General features: G+C 35.3%; 4 protein-coding genes across 9 annotated transcripts; 3 read left to right on the top strand and 1 right to left on the bottom strand.

Annotated features, from left to right (window-relative positions):
- The first annotated feature begins 2,098 nt into the window (after positions 1-2,098).
- Positions 2,099-5,994, top strand: LOC103484974 (uncharacterized). Of its 6 annotated transcripts, none has more exons than XM_051088867.1 (4): positions 2,099-2,385; positions 3,171-4,217; positions 4,591-5,461; positions 5,606-5,994. In XM_051088867.1, exons 2-4 carry the CDS (start codon positions 3,249-3,251, stop codon positions 5,611-5,613), a joined length of 1,848 nt encoding a protein of 615 aa, XP_050944824.1. In that variant the 5' UTR covers positions 2,099-2,385; positions 3,171-3,248; the 3' UTR covers positions 5,614-5,994. The 6 variants fall into 6 exon arrangements, with proteins under 6 accessions (XP_050944824.1, XP_008440600.2, XP_050944823.1 ...); XM_051088866.1 differs by having other exon boundaries at positions 2,364-2,674; XM_051088865.1 differs by lacking the exon at positions 2,099-2,385 and adding an exon at positions 2,408-2,936.
- A 217-nt stretch (positions 5,995-6,211) lies between these two features.
- LOC103484973 (probable xyloglucan galactosyltransferase GT17) lies at positions 6,212-7,977 on the bottom strand. Its single transcript, XM_008442375.3, has one exon. The coding sequence runs from the start codon at positions 7,851-7,853 to the stop codon at positions 6,408-6,410; it is 1,446 nt and encodes a 481-aa protein (XP_008440597.2). The 5' UTR covers positions 7,854-7,977; the 3' UTR covers positions 6,212-6,407.
- Positions 7,978-11,669: 3,692 nt separating this feature from the next.
- On the top strand, positions 11,670-12,460 carry LOC103485345 (uncharacterized). The gene has a single exon (XM_017043732.2). It carries the CDS (start codon positions 11,682-11,684, stop codon positions 12,339-12,341), a length of 660 nt encoding a protein of 219 aa, XP_016899221.2. The 5' UTR covers positions 11,670-11,681; the 3' UTR covers positions 12,342-12,460.
- A 3,427-nt stretch (positions 12,461-15,887) lies between these two features.
- LOC103484972 (uncharacterized) lies at positions 15,888-18,245 on the top strand. Its single transcript, XM_008442374.3, has 5 exons — positions 15,888-16,184; positions 16,274-16,347; positions 16,739-16,853; positions 16,932-17,246; positions 17,724-18,245. The coding sequence occupies exons 1-5, from the start codon at positions 16,062-16,064 to the stop codon at positions 17,994-17,996; spliced, it is 900 nt and encodes a 299-aa protein (XP_008440596.1). The 5' UTR covers positions 15,888-16,061; the 3' UTR covers positions 17,997-18,245.
- The last annotated feature ends 169 nt before the right edge of the window (positions 18,246-18,414 follow it).

The following is an 18,414-nucleotide window of genomic DNA, read 5'->3' as shown; positions in this document are numbered from 1 at the left end:
GTGTTGAAGAAAACAAATTGAAAAGGGTTAGTTCATACTTAATTAAATTAAAATATTTTAAACAATGGAGACAATATATATGTGTGTGTGTGTGTGTGTGTGTGTGTGTGTACGTAAACAGGAAAAGAAAAATTCAATTCTCTTAAACCTGTCAAATTCCAACAACCTTTAGCACAAACTTGAAGTTTCATTCAAAGAAAGAAAACTCAATCACACAGAAAACTCATATATTTTGGTCTTGTCAAGTTCCATACTGTTTAGTTTAAATAAAAAAAGAACAAGTTTTACCTAAAATTAAGCTTAACTAACACATGAGATTATTCATAGGAATAGATCACCCACAAAGAAACCTCGTATACATGTATATATATATCATCGAAGATTTATTTTAAATGTAAAAAATTATACAAGAAAGTCAATAGTTTAAGGCGAAGAGTGCAAAATTTATCAGTATTATCTGCAATGGAGGTTTAAAGATGAAAAATTGAAACCAAAGCTAGAAAAGTTTAGACAGCACAGACATTTTCCAAATGAGAAATAGGTAAAAGTGTGAAGGCCCAAATGAGTGGTAGAGGTCCATATAAAAGGGGAGAAAGAATGTTGGGGGCCCAAATGAGGGATTTGCTCAACGTTGGTTGTCTTCGGCTGTTGGTGGTGGTCGTGGTCAAACACAATAGTATATTTGAACGACAAGCCACTGGTCCCCGAATCCCCAAACTCTGCCCATCTATTTACTTCACCATTTGCTTCCTCAATTCAATTGAAAGAGACACATCTCTTCAAGATTCCCTTCACTCGCCTGAACCAACTTTTCTCCCCTCTTTTCATTTTTTCCTTCCCCGGTCATTTATATATTCAAACCCTAAACCCCAAACCCCAAACCCCAAAACCACCTTTTCCATTTTCAAACGAAATCATTCAAATAACAAAAACACCAAATCCAATTCCAACACATGTCCTTGTCACAACCTTCGACTTTGTCTTCTTCCTTTTATATAGTGCGTCGCCTGTCACTCACTGGCCCCCACCTTCCACCTTCCTCTGTCTCCCTCACCGCTCCCCCCATCTCATTTCTCCTCAAATTACCCTCCCCCTCTCCCCATATACACACGACTCTTACTCACTATTTTTATTTTCTTTACCTATTTCATCTCATCCCTATTCCTCAGTCATTACTCTAACAAACAAATCTCTCTCTCTCTCTCTCTCTCTCTCTCTCTTTTATAAATAAATTGTTTAAATTTGTTATAACTTGTAAGAAGAGAAACTAAAGTTCCACAATAATTCCTGTACTATTCATTATCTATATATCATACAACACCATGTCATGATTTCCATTTTGAAAACGTGCAAGCCGTTGCGTTGTCTAGCAACTAAATCCCACTTGATTTGGCAAAGAATTGAATTCTAAAAGTGCATCGTTTTTGGTCCTTTCACCTTGGAACTATCCCTTACAAATCATAAAACTTTCTATTTGGACTTTCTTTTTCCCACATATCCCCATAATTATATTTTCATCAAAACACATGTCATCACTCATTTAAGTTGGGAAGAAATAATTGAATTCACATTAACTTACCACTCCCATTAGTAAAATACTGAGTAATAATAATAAAAAATAATGGCAGTACTGAGCATTGCCGTGACCGTGACAACAGCAACTTACATAAAGTAGAAGTACTTGGGGGTTTGGGGTTTGGGGTTTGGGAGGGACGTTTTTGTAAATTTATATTCCTCAATTGGAAACGGTAAAATTGACAGGCGTGTAAGGGGTGGGGGGGGAGATGGGCCAGCCTTAGGAACTAAAAGGAAAAACCGAAACAATAATGGAAAAAAATAAGGCTGGCCCACTCGGCCCATCTTATTCCCTCTAAACGCAACGCTTTTGCATTAATACTCTCACGCGCTGTTCCTCGCGTGGGTCCCCAGCACCCATTTTTAGCGAAGGAATGGGATACACAATCTCACGTGTGACATCACAACTGTACAACAGATCCCAATCGAGTGCGCGTGGGCCTTTTTCTTTTTTGTTGTTTATGGAAATTAAAAATTTTAGCATTTGACAGCGCTTATAGCTATATTACATTGTGAGATCTTCTTGATTGTCGGAATCAAAACGCCAAAACGTCGTCGTATCGCCCACCACCGTCTTCCCTCTCCCTTCGCTCCTCATTTCTTTTTCTTGTAGCAGAGACCTCTGAATTGAATCAAATCAAACCAAACCAAACACACCTAAATTTTGAATTTTTCTTTTTCCCCCTTTGCCTTTCCTCGTTGTTGCTGACGATTACTACCTCGTTACTCAGCTTATCACAACTACAAGCAGCTTTTTTTTTTTCTCTTTTCTCTTTTCTTTTCTTTCTTTTTTTTTTTTATTGCTCCGAGGTATCTCCTTCGAACTTGCTATCTCATTGTTTTCTAATTATGCTTCCTCAATCTCTGGAAAAGATACAAAATGTTTGAATCGTAGTTGCTTCTTTGTTTTAGTTCTTGAGAAATTTTCTTCTCTTTCAAATTTCCCAATTTTCTGTTGGGTCTTCCTTTTTCTGTTTTTGGTCTGTGGTTGGACTTTTCGTCATGGGTTTTAATTTTAACGTTTCTATTTGCTTAAAGCTGTCGCCTTCAGATCTGTGTACGCCTAACATGCGCAACTATAGGGATATGCTAGAATCAAGTCAGTTGCTTTTTCAACTTAATTTATCTAAATTTTTGGGTCAATTTCACTCCTTTTCTCAGTACAATTTTATTGTTCGAAAGTAACGTGACCTAATTCTTCATTGATCTGGAAATCTGCTTGATTTACATAATTTCATTTTCACTCTCTGTTGATGTTGTCTTATTTTGATCCCCATGTGAATGGATTTTTTAGTACCCACTGTGTATTTTATGTTTAACTCGATTTGGTTTTACAAGATTAACCTAAGACTGCTTGTACGGTATGCTCTAGACTGTAATTTAGTGTTTTGTAAAAATCTGTCCCGCATATGACTGTTTAAATTTCATGTATATGCTTGATGAGATGGGTTCTGCCTAATGAATGAAACAGAAAGAAAGATGTGATTTCTTGAAAGGGTTGAAAATATTTGAAATTATCTTGCTGGTAATGTTTGTTTGGTTTAGCTGGATTGTTTTCTGTCTGATATTCTGTTACCTTCTTTTTTTATTTGCAGTTCCGTTGATTTTTCGTGAACCGACTCAGTAATGAGACTTTAGTTGTTTCCCTTCTGATACTTAAGTAGTTGCTGAGTATGGAGAAAGTTTCTACAGACTGTCCTTATCCGGGATGTTTCTTTTGTGTCATGAAAGAAGGAAATCCTAGTAAGCGCAGAGCGAGTATCTTGAAATTCTTTAGAGAACTTCCTTCTCAAGATGATGATGGTCAAGTTCTTCCCATTAGTGGCCTTTGGAACACAGCAATGGCACATCCTAATGATCCTGAATTTATTGAATTGGGGATATTTGAATGTATGTCTGCACTTATATGGAAGGGACTGAAAAATCGGCGCTGGCTTTCTCACGACCAAAACATTTATATTCCATATTATGCTGCACATATCATTGGATCCTACACGATGAACATGGAGGAGTTTGCTGAAACTGCTGTGCATGCTGCGGTGATTCCACCACTAGTTGAACTTCTTAGCGGAAGATTAACTTGGGTTGAGCAGAGAGTAGCTGTTCGTGCCCTTGGTCATCTAGCTACTTATGCAAGTACTTTTCCTGCTGTGGCTAGTCATGCCGAAATACTCGAGCTCTCAATTCAACTGGCAATGAGTTCTCTTGAAATTGTTTATACTCACTTTTACCAGTATGTGGACAGAAGGCTTAGTTATCATTGTGATCTGCTTACTCGTGGGATGGGTGGGGTCGAAATGGAATCCAGAAAGGCAGAGGAATGGGCCAGTCAGTTACAGTGTTGGTCCTTACAACTGATCAACTGCTTTGCATTCAAACCTGAGTTTCTTCCAACTATATGCAAGCCCGAATTCCTAGTAAAGCTACCTGGAATGTGGGGTGGTCTCGTAAATGAAAACTCACCAGCTGGTATTGGTTTACTAAGAACAATCTGCCACCATAAACTTGGTAGGGGACCTGTTGCTAACTGTCCCAGCATTATTGAAGCATTGTGTAATATTGCCCGGTCTTCGGATGATTGGCAGTCTATGGCAATTGACTGTCTGATGTGGTTGCTTCAGGATCCAAATACAAGCCATAAGGTTCATGTCCGTTTCTCTTTGCTTTTCACATTAAAGAACTCACTTGTTTTTCAATTTTTCATGTGATGTGACACAAGTTGAATTGCTTCAGCAGACACTAAAAGGGTTAAATTGCTAATTGGCTCCAAAAAGTATTTGGCTACTTAACTGTGATAAATTTCTATTTCCTTTACTGTTGTCACTGTCAGTGATGCTAGTTAGTAGTTACCATAATGTTTATCTGATCCAGTGATGCTTCTTCGAAATCTTGAATGTTCTCCAATTTTTTTTTAATATCTTCAAATATATTTGCATTAAAAATATTAAGGCCAATACCTTTGCAATTTTAGCTTGCAGTGTAGTTCACTCTTTAACTGTGCCATTGTATTCACAGGTAATCGACAAAGCTGCACCAACACTTCTGGATCTAGCAGAGATATCATCTCTTGGTGATCACCGGAAACTGGGGGAATCCATAACTAATGTTCTTCAGGAATGTATCCAATCCCAAGGTGCTGGACGCAATTCTATCAGCAATCGTACAAAGGAACAGATCGAAGAACTATTAAAATCAAGGCAAAGACTCAAGTGGGAAAAGAGCATGCCAAAAGAGGATCTGCGAATCAAGCAGGCTGCAGCTCTTGTTATCAAGCTTGAAGGAAATTCCATGTTTTCATCAGGAAATATATCCGCAGCTGCCTCCAAGTACTCAGAAGCACTAGCATTATGCCCCATGAGATCGAAAAAGGAACGAGTCGTTCTGTACAGTAACCGTGCCCAATGTTATCTTCTGTTACAGCAGCCCTTAGCTGCCATTGGTGATGCCACACGTGCTCTCTGTCTTCACAATCCCGTAAACCGTCATGCTAAAAGTCTTTGGAGAAGAGCTCAGGCCTATGATATGCTTGGCTTGGCCAAAGAAAGTCTGTTGGATGCCATATTGTTCATAAACGAGTGCTCTCAGTCCAATGACCCCGATCTTTCACTAAGGCAAAACAAGGTTCCTGACTATGCTGAGCGACTCGTTAAGAAGCAGATGCGTGCTGCTTGGTTATTCAGGGAGGCAGCCATTAAACATGGAAATGTCCAATGTGAAGATGGTGCTGGTGATATCTACGGTAGAGAGACTGATGATTCTGAATGGGAAACAGCCAGTGAAAGTGATATTGGTAACGATGGAAGGGACGAAATGGGAGAAGAAGAAGAAGACGATGAAGATTGCGATTGGAAGGATGAAGATAAATACGATAAATCTTCGATCAAAGGTACCTGTGAACTCATCTATTCTGGATAATTGAGTTGCAATCTGTTGAATTCAAGTACTAGTAGATGGTTTCTCAGAACTGCCACTGTTTTTTAACGGGGTTGTTGTTTTGCATAGAAATTTTGAATGGATTGTTTTGATACAGAGATGTAGCATATGGATACAAATGTGAAGCTTGCTGAGAATGAAAGCATAAATTAGAGGAATCACAAAGCAGCTGTGAGTTGCAATGAATCATTATTTAAAGCAGCTCTGAAGAAGTCATCTTTCTGATCATTGTTCAAATTGTAAAACTTGATTTTCTTTTTGTTCTTACTACTCTCTCTCTCTCTCTCTCTCTCATGGTTTTCTTTCACCCAAATTTATTCTTCAATCCAAACCCCAACTGTAGAAAATGAATTCTTTTTTTTTTTTTTCTTTTCTTTTTCCCTCAGAGTGATTGATTATTACAGGCTTGTGTAGTGTGTACATAGAGAATTCCCAGTGTTCTTTATTTTTAAACGCCATATTCCAATCTTGTCAATGATTTTCTTACACGAGTGCTGGTTTCAGATTCTTGATAGCTTTCTGATTCGGTAAACTGTCAAGTCCTCACTTGAATTATGAATAACTAAAGATTTGGTTTTTTTACTTAATAAACTCTAAAAGTTGCAACTTGATATTTTTATTCATAAAGTTTCTCATCGGATATTGGCATTTGACATTTAAAATTTTGATTACAACAACATATTCAAATTTGTAGAAGAGTCTATTGACTATTTAAAATTATTATAAAATTAAGATGTCAAAATGAACCCAGTGGAGATTCAAATTTGAATAAACCCACACATAAAAGTATCAGATTTTATAAGGAATTATTATTGTTAGCAATCTCCGGTTTGTAAATACACCGAAAAAAGAGAGAAAAGATAACAATTTCTACAAAGTAAAATAACAACAAAACCATTCTATAAGGACAAATCGTCGCCACCGCCCACGCCGACGGAAGACGAAACGCGCTTGTATAGTGCGGCAAGGGCAACATCAACGGCATCCTTGAAATGAAAATCAGTAGAATTGGGGTGCTTATACGTCAATTTCGGAATCAATTTCACAACCCTCTCCCTCATTTTCTTCACTTTCTCTCTCGGTATCTTCAAAAGCACTTCCTCAATCCTCTTCCTTTCTTCCCCTTTTTCATCAATGTACACAGAATAATCCCTTGCCTTCTCCGGCAAGTACCAAAAGTACTGCGTATACGCCGTGTGCGGCGAGAAGAACACCGGAATACACCCCGCCAGTATCGAATCAAACGTCGAGCGCCGTGTGAACGAGTCCCCCGGCGCCTGCAGACAAAACTCGGATTCGCTCATTATTCTCAAAACCTGCCCTGGATCGTAACATTCCTTCCCCTGCTCCCCACGGCAGTTCACCAGTTTGCATTTGGACGACATGTCGCATTGTTGAATAATGTCGTTTCGTATCGCAGCTTTCTCCAACCCCTTACGTGGGGCCCCGATGAATGTAAACAAGTGGGGCCTGTCCGAATGTCTCATTTTGTTTTGCCACGTCTTCATCTCATCCGACGTGTACGGGTGGAAATAAGAGGCGTAAGGTATACCGAATTGGTTCAACCCGGCCCATGGGTTTCGCTCCACAGTTAGCACCGACATGTTTTGAACCGCGTTTAGAGTCAGCAAACAATTCGCGCCGAAGTCCGGCCCATTTGCATTATTCCTCATGAAGTCCCAAGCGGTTCTTCCTAGTGCAAGGAAATGATCACGTCCCTTATTCTTCCACCACGTGGGTTGTGATTGAATATAGTCAACTAATCGAACGGCGAGCGCGTCTCGCTCCGTGATGTTCGGTTCACGAAACTTGCTGGACGCGTGGAGCCCACCGTAGAAGGGAATGTAGAATAAATCAGCAATGTTGGGATCGCGTGTGCGACATGGGTGATTCTCCATACGCGCGTGGAAGATCATCTCGGCTATGAACTGATGCGTGGCGAACCAAGTATTGGCCGCCGTGGAGATGGTGGAGACTTGGCGGCCGAGGCCCCGATTCGCCACGTGGGGACACATGTCGGTGTAGACGCTGAGGTGGCGGCAGTCTTCGAGAAGGCCGAGGTTAAACTCGGGTGGCAAATCGTACACGTAGACATAAGGAGGTCCGTCGCAAGTGGTGACCAAATTGTTAGTTTGGTTGTCGGAGTTTGTCAGCGTTGACTTTGGGAAACAAAGGAAGAGAATGAGAAACCAAAGAATGAAAGAAAGAAGAAGAAGGGAATTGTAAAGGATGTAAGGCTTGATAATGGGTTTTTTACTTTTGGAGTTTTTCTCTCTCTCAATTAATGGAATGATGTGAATTGTTGATTGTTTCTTGGAAATCATAGAGAACAAACAAGGAAACATGGGAAGAAGCTAAGAAAAGAACACCGACGAAACGGGAAATAAAAGCTAAGCAATTAAAGGAGAGTTTGATTGAGCCTCTCACAAAGTAGAAAAAGGAAGAAAAAACGAATAGATATTTCAAGAAAGTCTTCATGCAAAATGAAAAATGGAGGGTTACTTTGTATCAATATATAATCGATTAATCATAACAAAATAATAATAATAAAAATCAATCATGTTTGCTTAACTCTTATTTTAAATTTAATTTGGGTAGCTACCTCGAATACGTCACATAAGGACACGACGGAGGGAATTTCCAAAAAAACATTCAATATAATGTGGCCACATGCACTCCTTCCAATTGCGTTTAATTAATAAGATGTTGGTATAATTTTCAAATCACAAATTCATAAAATAATTAAAATGAATTGAGCCATTTTGTAATTTATATAGGTGTGGGTGGGTGTTTTTATTCAACGATGTTCATGTGGAAGAATGGAGAGAGGTGGTGTGAAATTTGGAGAAGGAAGGGTCTTAATTATTGAGTGTTTAAGTTTAACTAATTAAGGTTAGTGCTTGAGAGGTTAGTGCCGACACAATCGGTGGCCGTTCTCTTCTGCTGTGATTGAGTCTATTGTCTACTTGAAAGAACCAATAATTTAACTACTACGTACTCTAAGTCCACCTACCACTTGTTCTAAAAAATTAATTAAATTAGATAGCGGTACCTACGCCCTGAACCGGTGATATTATTGATTCATATCACAAACTTTAATAACAACTTATTAACTAAGTTTTAAGAAAAGTAATCATTATCTCTAAATTGCGCTTACAAATTTAATGTTTTCTTTCATTATTTTCTTTTTTGGTAAAACCAAAGTTTCTACGTTATAACGTAAAAAAATTATTCACAAATTCATTTATTTCAAACAAATATTTGTAAATAGATTCAAACAGAACACAATTTGTTAATTTCTAAATCTGTCGTCAAACAATAAAAAGTTCCTTTCGTTTTGATTTTCAGATTATAGCAACAACCTTCATCCACATCCTATCCATAGTCGATATATGTCTTTGCCGTCATGCCAGAATCTTTTCAATTACTAATAATGGATAATTTAGGTGGAGAAGGAGGAGAGTGAGGACAGAGTACCACATAACCTAAAATATATACTACAAGAAAAGGTATAAAACTGCCATATCATTTAAGATTTGACGTCCCATATTTTTCATATACTAATTTCATTATTTTTTTCTTCAAGTATTTTTATTTAATTAAATTTAGTGGATTCAAATTTAATATTGGGTTGTCCTAAAATATGGAGGCCCAAGTTGGACCTGGATTGGGCCGACTTAAACCTCAATAGCTAAATTTATGGTCCAACCATTGAACTTTTTAACTCTTTGGAGTAAATTACAGGTTGAGCCAAGCTTGGTAGTGATGGGTAGAGTTTTAGTTTAGGGGCATATAAAGGCCTAGAAATGGTAATACCTTCCTCAACCATCGGCATCAATTCAAATGTATATATTATGAATGTGTGACAACACATAGGACCACTAACGCCCCTATAATTTAATAGCTGTTACTAATTTACAGCTTATAACAAAACTTATTTAATGACACAATTTCCAAATCTCATGCAAAATTTTAAACCCACGTTCAAACTTATTTAGAAATAGTAGTATACGTACATCGGTCTCATTCAACAGTTCTCTTTCTTTTTTACATGGCACCACATTCAAATTGGTTTCCTTTTAAAATGATACTTAACGTAGTTGATGTTCATAACTTATCTTTGTACATCCCGTTATATAATGCAATAATAATTTATCATTTCATAGGATATTTTACTTTTTTTTCTTTTTTTTTTTTCTGTGAAAAGAGATGCAAAGATGAGTGAATTTTTGGTATGTATTTAGGTATTACATTTTGTTTTATTTTATGTTTGAATTCACTATATTTGTTTATGCATATTTATAAGGTTAAATTAGAAAAAATGGAACCTAAGTTTCAATTATACCCAAATTATGAAAATTTGAATTTTAATTCTTGAAATTTGTTTAATATTTTCCAAAACAAACCAAACGCTTGTGCTGTTAAATTTCTGAAGGAAATACTTTGTGTGTTTCGTTTAATGTGTTTGGGAATTAGGATTATTAGCAGAAAATAATCGAAAACAAAATAATAGAAAATTGAAGGCACGAGATTGAAATGAGGGAAAAAAAGAGAGTTAATATAAGACAAATGATGTATGGTTTCGAGCTTCTAAAGTTAAAATGAAACTATTGAAAATATGAACTACCACAGTGATTCTAAATTTTTATTGATATTTTTATATTTTTATACTTTTAATTTGAGGCATAGGAGTGAATCGATATTTCTTAGTTTATACTATAAAAAATCTATAAAAAAAAAATTATGAAAGAACATATAAGATATTAAAACTATTTATAAAATATAGTGAAAACTTAAATGCACTAAAGAGATCAGTTTGATGAATTTTGAACCGTATAATCTTTGATGCACAGTGTAACTTACTTTTTGTTTCAATTTCATAAAAGAACTTACCTATAAAACATAAATCACCACTTGGGTACTCACAAAACTTGGAATAAGTTTTTTTCTAATTTGAAAGAATAGAATTTGAATATGTACATGCATAAAGAAGTTGCAAAAAAAAGCATCAGAACCTTGGAAATTAAAGTTGCCTCCTTTGGTATAGAAAAGTCACCACTATCACATATTCTAATACATATATCCACACTTTTACAAGGAGCTTAAAGGCAGAAATTTCACTTAAATTGACTCAACATATATATATATATATATATATATATATATGTAAATATATATAAATAATGAGCAGTTCACAAACAAAAAGTGTCGTACTTTATGAGAAGCTGTAGCTGTAAAGTTATGTATAATAATCATCGGATAATTAGAAGAGATCTTCTACCATTTAATTATATTGTTGATAAGTTTCAAAATTAAACCCTCAATTTATTTATTTATTCTTCTCTCTCCCAAGTATAGGGCCGACGTGTTGCCCACCAATCGAGTCTTCTTCAGTTCTTATCTCTTATGTATATCAATTCACGAGTTCAAAATCAAATCTTCGCCAAAATCTCATATGTTTTGTTTAAGGGTTTGCTGTTAAGTGGGTTTTTCATGGATGCTCTCTCAATTTCCATCCCTTGAGAAATTAGATCATATTGATAAGGAATATTCTTCCTTTTTGTGTGTTGGTTGTCTTTGTTAGTTCTAACAATGTCGATTTTATTTAGTGACCATCTCATTTTTTTTTATTGATTTTTAAAGATTAAGCTTCTTAAATCTGTTGTTTTAATATCTATTTTCCATTCATGTTTTAAAAACTTGTTTCCATTGATGAGATTTAGCCAAAATTGTCACTTTTCTTGTAAGAAGAAAATGAAAGGAAACAAACTTGTTTTCATTTATCAAATTGCTAAAAAGGTTAATACAAAATGAATCCAGAGGCCAAAAGCCAGAATATTGGCAGAATATCCCACTAGAAAGAAAAAAAGAAAGAAAAGGCCCATTAATTTAAAAAGAAATACACAAACTGAGTTAAGTGATTGGAAGAGAAAAAAAGGTCGGCTAAGTGTCGTTATCTAAGAATAGAATATGTCATATGATGAAGCTATACATTCATATAGCTAGTCAAGGATATCAAAACAAATCTTTTCTTCTATATCTCTTATAGATTTACAAAAGATTCAGTGGACACACATGGTTTTTACTCATATAATATAATTAAACAATATACATGAAACATGAAAGTAGTTTCCTCCAAAAAAAAAAAAGCACTATAACCTTCTCCTATAAATATGTTCATAAGTTCTCAATCCTCCTTCACTACACAAATTAATTTTAACTCTTCTCAATCAATAATAATGGGCGCCACTCAAAAACTCTCTTCCTTCAACTGCGAAATCAGAATCATAGAAGCCAAAAACATAGAGTTCAAATCTCCAAAGAATCTCTTCGTAAGATACTATCTTTCTACAGACACCAACAAAAAAGTTCGTCTCAACACAACACAAGTCTCTTCCATCTCCGACTTCATATGGAACCAATCTTTTTGTTTGGAGTGTTTGGGTTCACAAGAATCTCTCCAAGCCCTCCAACAAGCAACGGTCGTCTTCGAGCTCCGGAGGGCTAAAACCCGAGCTGTTTTTGGGTCGTCGTCTCAACTTTTGGGTAGGGCTGAGATTCCTTGGAGTGATGTTTTTGAATCCCAAAATATGGAAATAATTGAGAGATGGGTGTCAATGGTTTGTGGCAATAATAATGGATGTGTTTATAAGCAACCGAAATTGAAGGTGGGGATGAGAGTGAGAGTTCCAGAAGAAATGGAGACGGACAAGAAGATAAAGAGAATTAGGAAGTGGAAGGATGAGTGTGGGTGTTGTGAATCATCCAAAGTGGGTGATTTTTGTGAGGATTTTGAGCTCTTTGCCCTTGCTGCTGCCATGGAATTCTTGTAGCAACAATTTGCTTTTTTGTTTTTGTTTTTTTTTTTCCTTTTTAATTTGTTACTCAAGAGATATTCATATGTATACATTTATAATATCATTCTCAATTTATTAATGAGTTCCTGTTGCTATATCTGGAGTATATTTGACACTCTTTTGCTGTAATTTTTCTTTCAAAAATACTTAATTGATAGGATGTGAACATGATAGAATGAAGGAGAGTTAGAAGAATTCACTTCATGATCATCAATTTAGAATTATCTTCTAGTGGAGAAACTTGGCTACAAGTAGTTGCGAGTCATTCCCAACGTTAAAACCCTCGATGTCCCAAAATCTAGCCTATTAAATCTAAAAGAGAGTAACACTACCTACTAATCTGGTATAAATATGGGGTCATATATAGAGAAAGTGTATCTACCTCTTCTTTAAATATTCCAACCAACCTAAGAATAAAATACTTTTAAACCCAGTTCGACACCACTTCAAATTAAGGCTGCATTTATGATTGATTTGGGAGAAATAGAATTAACTAAATCTACTCAAATCACTTATAAATTACCCATTGATTTCACATTACGTTTCATACTTGAACTAATTTTACAAAGAAAACTTAGATTGTCAACCATTTTTTTTAAAAGCATTATACAAAATTGTAAAGGAAGCCCAAGTGTATTGAACATATATATATATAACACCACATGTATGAGGGTGAAATCTTACCAAGACTGTTGAGCATTATCCAAACCGAACCTTAATTCAACATAGCTAATTATAAAGTAAATTAAAGTTAAGTCATTATTCTTGTGTTCAAAGAACTTGTTCTACTACTCCACATGATCTTTTTAATTAAAATAGCATGTCACAACGGACTATTCTTTTGAAACATTAACCAATAATTTTTTTTTTCAATTATACATAACTAAAAGTCTAAACATATATAGAACTATATGTATGCTGTCTCACCATCGTTATTCTAATAATAATAATTCATCTAATCAAATAAAAAAGATATAAAAGTAATGTAAGCTAATGGAACATCCAATACAATTCCCATATCAGACTTCATTAATTCCTCATATGTTAAAGTATTAAAGAGAGAGGAAAAAAAGAAGAAATTTTGTATGATTTGTAATGGAGTGTGATACAATGACATATTAAGTATTGGACACGAGTAACCCACCCACCCACCCACCGCCCCGGCCACCATTATCTCCCACTGTTGCAAATTGACTGCAAGCCCTTTTCTAAAATCCAGCCCTTCATTTATCCCAAAGGCCTTATGTTTCTTCCATCCTAATCCTACTTTACATTATGTCTAAACAATGGTATGATATTGTAATTTTTTGTTCGCTTTAACAATATAATTAATTATATGTTTGTTTTTGTTTCGCCTAAAATATTTAATACTATTATTTCTTTTATCGAATCTTCTTCATATATTAAGTCAGTAAAATTAAATGTTAGATAATATAATATTAAATTTATTTTTATTCATTACTTTATATTTTTAGATCGATGAATGAGGAATGTGGTGTGCAAGTAATTCCAAGATGGAGAATCATGTCTTTGCAATTGAACGGCCAACAGCTGCATCCATGGAATAATTTTGTTAGCATATAGGAATTAATGTTATTAGTTGTTAATTACTCTTATTAACTAATTAGGCTAATTTAAGCTTTCTTTATTTAATTATTCACTTTCTGCATATATATATATATATATATATATATATTTATCTATGTATTCTACCTTTCAAAAGTATTGTAATCTATCAATAAAATGTGGATTTATTAAAAGAATTTTGGTATGCCTATGCCACACGCCCATGGCCATGCATGCAAATTTAGTGTTGATCCACATAAAATGTGTCGTATATAGCAAAACCTTGATGCATGAGAATGGAGAATTCATGCATGGAATAATTATATAGCAAGGTTTACTCTTTATTGTAATTTCCAAGAAGAATCAGTGAAATGAAAAATAGTATACGCTCATTCTTCAAAGTTAAATTAAGTCTTGTGGCTAAAGGTGATAAAGGTGTTGATAGATGGTCGACTCTAATTGATTTTTAATTTTCTTTTCCTTATTTTTAAGAGTAAAATGACCTAAATAACTTAAATTCAAACTGAAATATTAACAGTTTGTGGTGTTGGCTTGTGTTCATTTTTTAATAATAATTATTTGGATTGAAGAAAATCTTCAACCTGACTCTACCTAAGTTGAAATTAAAAGCTGCAAACACCCACGCTATAAAAAATAATGAGTTGAGTGATAATTCAAATCTAAAACTTTTAAACCAAGTTTTACTAATAAGTACTAATTAAGATAGCATTGAATGATATAATTAATATTAAAATTGTCTTTCTTTATATATTACATAAATTTTTTAGTGATTTAAAGATCATACGATGGTAAATTGATTCAAAAGGTTAAGTATGTTCAAGTTGTTGAAATATATATAATTTTCTCTAAATTCAAATTCATCTTCGTTTAGTGTTTTTTTTCGCATTTCAAACTTACGAATAAGATCAAAATCATTTAGGTCAATATTTCTTTCACGATTTTATAAATAATTAAAATTTCAGATATAAGAACTTTATAAAAGTAAGCATAAGAAGAAAAAAGTTTGGAATTTTAAAAGTAAAATAGAAGAAGAAACTTTTTTGCATTTGAATGTGTTAATAATGTAGGAATTAAACTTCACGAACGTGTGATGTTTGTGACACATACATAAATGCTTTAGTCAAATAGTGAAAGAAAATGAAAGTTAAAGAGTTTGAAGGTAGCTCGAATTCAAGTTAAATGAATTTAGAGATTTTGAAGGTAGGATTCAAGCTACCTCTTTTGAAGAAGCTATAATGATGTATTTATAGAGATGACTAACCTCTCTTATATTTTAATAGAGTTTCATAATAGCTTCAAGATCATAATCATATAACTACGAGGTCAAGGTCGGGTGTTCCCAATTTTGTGTTTGGCTAAGGTAGACCTCAACCAACCAGGTCCGATCATAAAGCAATGTTTTAAGTGGGAGCGTACTCGATACATGCCTTATTAGCTTTTTTTGTCATGGTTGACCTTAATCAACACTGAACACGTAAGGTTAGGCTTTGACACTAGACCAACTCTCTCTTATGCATGTTTGGGCCAAGAATGCTATTTTCTAGCCCAAATAACTTATTATTTTCTCGAAGTGGGTGCTTTTAACCTGGAGTCCAAAATCACTACAAAAGAAAAATCTAAAAAAAAAGAGATAATAATAATGGTAAGAGTAAATTTGCGAAGAGAAGTAATAATTTATTAAACGAATATGATTTTAATTAATGCTATAGGAGTCTTTTTCTTTCTTAAAAAAATAAATTTAAAAGGAAAAGCAAAAAAAGAAGTATATAATAATTTGGTAATATTGAATGAAGTGAAGTGAGGGAGTGGGTCCAGCAAACAGCAATAGCATAGGGAAAAGGAGCACGTGAGTGAAGCGTGAGAAAGGCAGTAGAGAAGGAAGCAAGCAACGCCATATATTATTAAAAGCTAAAGCTTAAAAGCTAACTAATTCCCCAAAGTTTGTTGCATTTCAAAATCCAAAGATCTTCTCTTTTATCGCTTCTTAATTTTGAATTCCAATTCCCCACTTTTCAAATATCAATTTTCATAATATCTTCAAAACCCACAAAACTCACTCACTCGCTTTCCCCTCTGTTCATCAGATTCCCCCATTCCCACTCCCACAATATGGATAGAACTAAATCCTCTTCAAAATCTCGCCCATCCACCGCCGATCTGCTCACCTGGTCTGAGGTTCCCCACCCTGAATCTTCCCCCGCCCTCTCCGCTTCCGCCCCTCGCTCCCACCAGGTATTGTACCCTCTTTCCTGTCCCCATTCTTTTTGGCGCTTTCGTTTTTTGGGCTGCTTGGTTTTGAGGTTTTCGGTCTACATTTTCAGCCGTCCGATAGAATCAGTAAAGTGCTCCAAGGGGGTCAGCTCACGGATGAAGAAGCCGAGAGCTTGATGAAAAAGTAAGATCCATTTTCGTTCATCCCAAAATTTACCCATTAAAAAATACTTTATATTTGACTCTTGTGATGAAACTATTACAATGTCTTAGCTGATTTTCTGTTTTCCTATTCGAGTGCTAATGTTTGTTTGAAATGGAAGACGAGAGGTCCTCAGATCTCTCGGCTATGATCCTTTTCCCTTTCTTTTTATTTATGTTCTTCAGATTATTTTCACACCGTTTCATGTTTTAGGATCTTGAGAAAAAAAGAATGAAATTCATTCACATTCGGTGCTTAAACATTGTACGATTGGTGGAATTTATGATATAACATGAGTACTCCTGTTCTGGGTTGCTTTCTTGATGTTTTGTTTAATTGATAGGCTATAATCCTGTTTCTCCACTATTTTCAGGAAGAACTGTTCAGGGTATAAAATGAAGGAGATGTCTGGAAGTGGAATTTTTGCATCTAATGGTGAAGGGGATGAATCGGAACTTGATAACAAAACAGGGCTTCGGATGTATCAGGTAAGCTATACAATCAGTCAATGTAGAAAATGCACTAAATTGACAATAACCCTTTTCGATTCTTTGTAATTTTTGTAGCAAGCCTTGAATGGAGTTAGCCAAATATCCTTCGCTACTGAAGAGGGGTTATCTCCTAAAAAGCCTACTTCAATTCCAGAGGTGGCAAAGCAACGTGAGTTAAGTGGGACATTGCAGAGTGATCCTGATGCCAGGAGTAAGAAGCAGATATCAGATGCTAAGAACAAGGAGCTAAGTGGACACGACATCTTTGGAGCTCCACCCGAAATAACACCAAGATCATTGGCAGCTGCGCGGAGCTTGGAATCGAAAGAAAGTAAAGATATGGGTGAACCAGCACCTAGAACCCTGAGAACTTCTGTTAAAGTTTCAAACGTGAGTTCACTACTTACCCTGATCTTCAATTCACTTCTTGCTTCTATGATTGTCTTTATTTTCAATTTTATTTGCCTTTGTTAAAAAATTCAAATAGTTTTCCAGTTGTGCACATCTCCATTCAATTGACTCTTGAGTTTACTCTCTGGTGTCAAGGCTACACAAGACTCTATTTAGCATTTAGCATTTAGCATTATCGAGATCATGCCTCTTATTTCTCTATCTTAGTAGTTGTTTTAACCTTGCAAGTTGAAACGTTGAGTTGGTAAGTTGAGTCCCTTCGCGTTAGTGAATATTGAAGTGCTTTTTCCAATCTAATAATCCCATGGGGCCATGAGTATTTTATTTTTCCTTTCTTCTCTAGAGAACCATACGGGATTGGAAGTAAATTTTCTTAGTTCTTGATTTGATCTTTCATATCCTTGCTTTTGAGCCATAGTACTCGAAATGAAGTTGGCTTCTTGTCCATCTCTACAGCCTGCCGGAGGCCAGAGTAACATCCTGTTTGGTGAAGAGCCAGTGATGAAGACAGCTAAGAAGCTACACAACCAGAAGTTTCAAGAGTTGACTGGTAACGATATATTTAAAGGAGATGCTCCACCAGGAGCATCGGAGAAATCGCTGAGCTCGGCCAAGCTAAGGGAGATGAGCGGAAACGACATATTTGCTGATGGGAAGGCAGAATCAAGGGACTACTTTGGGGGAGTTCGTAAACCTCCGGGTGGAGAAAGCACCATTGCGTTGGTTTAATTTTAGCTCCTAACTTGATTTGAATTGTCTGACATTCATGTCTGTTTCTACTTGAACTTTTAATGTTATTTCAGTGATCACTTGCACTTATAGCCAATGATGACAGACTTGGGGTAGTGTTTATTGTGGTATGTGCTCTTTTAAAAATCCCTGATTTTGATCATAGAAGCAAATGCAAGCGTCGACTGATTGTTGTAAATTTCTTTCAACTATTGATTGCTTAATGAACAAAAACCTTTTTTTTTTTAATTTTCAATTATTTATCTTATACCCTATAACTGGGTTACGTTTCACAACCTCATTGTCAAAACTGTGATTTCATGGGTTAAGTTTCTAGTGAGAGAATTCGATCAATTATTAACTAAAGACATGACAAATTATACTCAAATTTGGACAATTGGAGAGGACGCATCATTTT

Source organism: Cucumis melo, chromosome 8 (genome assembly GCF_025177605.1).
Source record: "Cucumis melo cultivar AY chromosome 8, USDA_Cmelo_AY_1.0, whole genome shotgun sequence".
Classification (NCBI taxonomy): Eukaryota; Viridiplantae; Streptophyta; class Magnoliopsida; order Cucurbitales; family Cucurbitaceae; genus Cucumis; species Cucumis melo.
The sequence above is the reverse complement of the archived record's forward strand: the minus strand, read 5'-3'. Positions and strand labels throughout refer to the sequence as shown.